Source organism: Anomaloglossus baeobatrachus, chromosome 11 (genome assembly GCF_048569485.1).
Source record: "Anomaloglossus baeobatrachus isolate aAnoBae1 chromosome 11, aAnoBae1.hap1, whole genome shotgun sequence".
Classification (NCBI taxonomy): Eukaryota; Metazoa; Chordata; class Amphibia; order Anura; family Aromobatidae; genus Anomaloglossus; species Anomaloglossus baeobatrachus.
In genome coordinates this window covers 42,794,546-42,797,313 of record NC_134363.1, presented here as the reverse complement: position 1 = coordinate 42,797,313, position 2,768 = coordinate 42,794,546, and the positions used below count along the sequence as shown (strand labels likewise).

Sequence of the window (2,768 nt, the reverse complement as noted above, 5' to 3'; positions counted from 1 at the left end):
TTAATCTCCGACTGTAATTGGGACATCGCATGTCAGATGGAAAATGATTCAAAAGGCAATGAAAGGGAGATGTTACTGCCCTTTAGCTGACTGAGCATAATAATCCCAAAGAACAAAGCTTTACACTGCTAAACCCTTTGACGGGGGATAAACCGCACGGGGGATTAAAACATATTACTGGGCTTCTCGAGCTAAGAACTCAATTGCAGGTACTTGAACATAGCTCCATGCTCTCACATAACTTTCTATTTATTGTGTCTGACGTAACGTCACATCAAGTCACGTAGAATAATGAACTATCTAATTTCTAAACGATTCACATGTTTATACACTTCACCCGATCAAGAGGAACCATAACAAACCCTATAAAGACAACATTTTTGGTGGTTGAACTTATGTCCATAGCAATGTCTTATCGAAAACTACCATGCTGAGTTGGTAATCCTAATTTCTAATTTGTGCTACTTAATAACTGACCATGAAACTAAGATATGGGGAGCCTTAAGCCATTGGTGGCCACTTGTAAAGTCAACACAATGAGTAATAATAAATCAATGGCTAAGTAGGGTCAACATTTGACTAAAATCTCTACAATGTGTAGACTGGACAAACCATGCTACTAGATCCTGCCTCTGTTCCCTTTTGTTTGTTCACGTAGAAGAATGAACTATCTAATTTCCACACGATTCGCATATTTATACACTTCACCCGATCAAGAGGAACCAGAACAAACCCTAAAAAGACAACATTTTTGGTGGTTAAACTTATGCCCATAGCAATGTCTTATCGAAAACCACCATGCAGAGTTGGTAGTCCTAATTTCTAATTTGTGATACTTTATAACTGACCATGAAACTGAGACATGGGGAGCTTTAAGCCATTGGTGGCCACTTGTAAAGTCAACACAATGAGTACTAATAAATTATTGGCTAAGTAGGGTCAAACTTTGACTAAAATCTCTACAATGTATAGACCGGACAAACCATGCTACTAGATCCTGCCTCTGTTCCTTTTTGTTTGTTAACGTAGAAGAATGAACTATCTAATTTCTAAAAGATTCACATGTTTATACACTTCATTCGATCAAGAGGAACCAGAACAAACCCTAAAAAGACAGCATCTTTGGTGGTTGTTGAACTTATGGCCATAGTAGTGTCTTACCGAAAACCACCATGCCTATCTCGGCTGGTAATGCTAAGTTCTCATTTGTAATGCTTAATAACCGACCATGAAACTGAGATATGAGGAGCCGTAAGCCATTGGTGGAGAGGTTTATGCCCTTGGTGGGGAGCCTTAAGCCATTGGTGGGGAGCCTTAAGTCATTGGTGGGCACTTGTAAAGTCACTACAATGAGTAACAACAAATTAGTGGCTAAGTATGGTCAAAATTTGAGAAAGAGCTCTCCCTTGTGTAGACCGGACAAACTAAGCTACTAGATCCTGCCTCTGTTGGGAGCACATAAATCCTTAAGTGACCAACGGCAGATTAACAAATCCACCGGATCCATTGTAATCTCAAATAAACCATATTTGGTTTGGATCAGAATATCCTTTACCTATTGTGAAGAACGTGGTTACTTTTTGGTTACACTCCTAAATTAAGTACTTGATAAGGAGAGTCAAGAAGTTCTACAATGATCAAGGACACATGAAAAAACTTCATATTAGTTGATTAATGCACCACTCTAGAGTTTTCGGGAAGGGGGGTGGTCAGCGCTGGAGTGGCGTTTTAAATCTAAGTCCCCTGTCATATACTCACCTTCCGGCGGCTTCGCATTTTCCAGCGTCACCATCTTGTGACTGTAACTTTTGACTGGTTGGAAGTCAGATGTTACGTCACAAGCTACCAAAGCAAGTCTATGAGAGCAAGATTGAGGCTCTCATAGAGTTGTATTGATTTATGACCTTTTGTGCGCTCCATGAAACACTGGAGCTGCCGGCAGGTCAAAAGCTGCCGAAGACTGACTGGTGCAACGGTCATAGAAGATGGTCAGGGGACTTACATTTAAAGCGCCACTCCAACGTTGAAGTGGTGTTTTAAATTGTGAAACCATGAAAAAAGACTATTGAAAAAAAAAAAAGCCCTAAAAGTAGCTCTTACCCCAGACAAGACAATCACGGTCCCCAGCTTCTTAAACGTTCCCCTGAATCCCGCGCCTGATGCTCTTTGCGCGCTCTTAGTTCTTGCACAGCTCTTCTATTTTGGAAACCCACCAAGGCCAGGGTGATTTCTGCATTCCATCGGCTTCGTTCCCTGCAACGAAAGTCTATCTCCTGACCTTCCATGGTGACCAAGGTAAAGTAGACGCGTTCCCCTTTTCTTTCAACGCATTCCAACTTGGCCAAGGAATCGAATCGCAAAATTTTGGCCTTGCCTTTCTTTCGAGAGTCCGAGTACAAATGTAGACCTTCAGCGGTCAGCACACATCTACGTTTCTTCCATAGTTGAAGGAAGCTGTCGCTCCTCTTTTCCAAGTCCCCTTCTTTAATGGTCACAGAAGATGATGCCATGATGAACTGGTTCATTTTTATTGTTGGATGGATTTGACCGGTTTTAGGCCTTCCGATGGGTATATCTCTCCGTCATAACTTAGTCAATTTCTGAGTTTACAAAACTGGAGTCTTTTCTTTTCGAGAAGTCTTCTTTCTCAATGCAGAACTTCTTTAGGGCATGACAGCTGATTTTCGCAGACTTCCATAGAATTTTAAACTTCACTGCGGATAACACCTCGGCTTTCGAAAGCAGTAGATGGCATGCAAAGTGTTCTG

General features: G+C 41.4%; 1 protein-coding gene across 1 annotated transcript; it reads right to left on the bottom strand.

Annotated features, from left to right (window-relative positions):
* Positions 1-2,114: 2,114 nt before the first annotated feature.
* On the bottom strand, positions 2,115-2,510 carry LOC142255792 (pleckstrin homology-like domain family A member 2). Its single transcript, XM_075327239.1, has one exon. It carries the CDS (start codon positions 2,508-2,510, stop codon positions 2,115-2,117), a length of 396 nt encoding a protein of 131 aa, XP_075183354.1.
* Between the last annotated feature and the right edge of the window lie 258 nt (positions 2,511-2,768).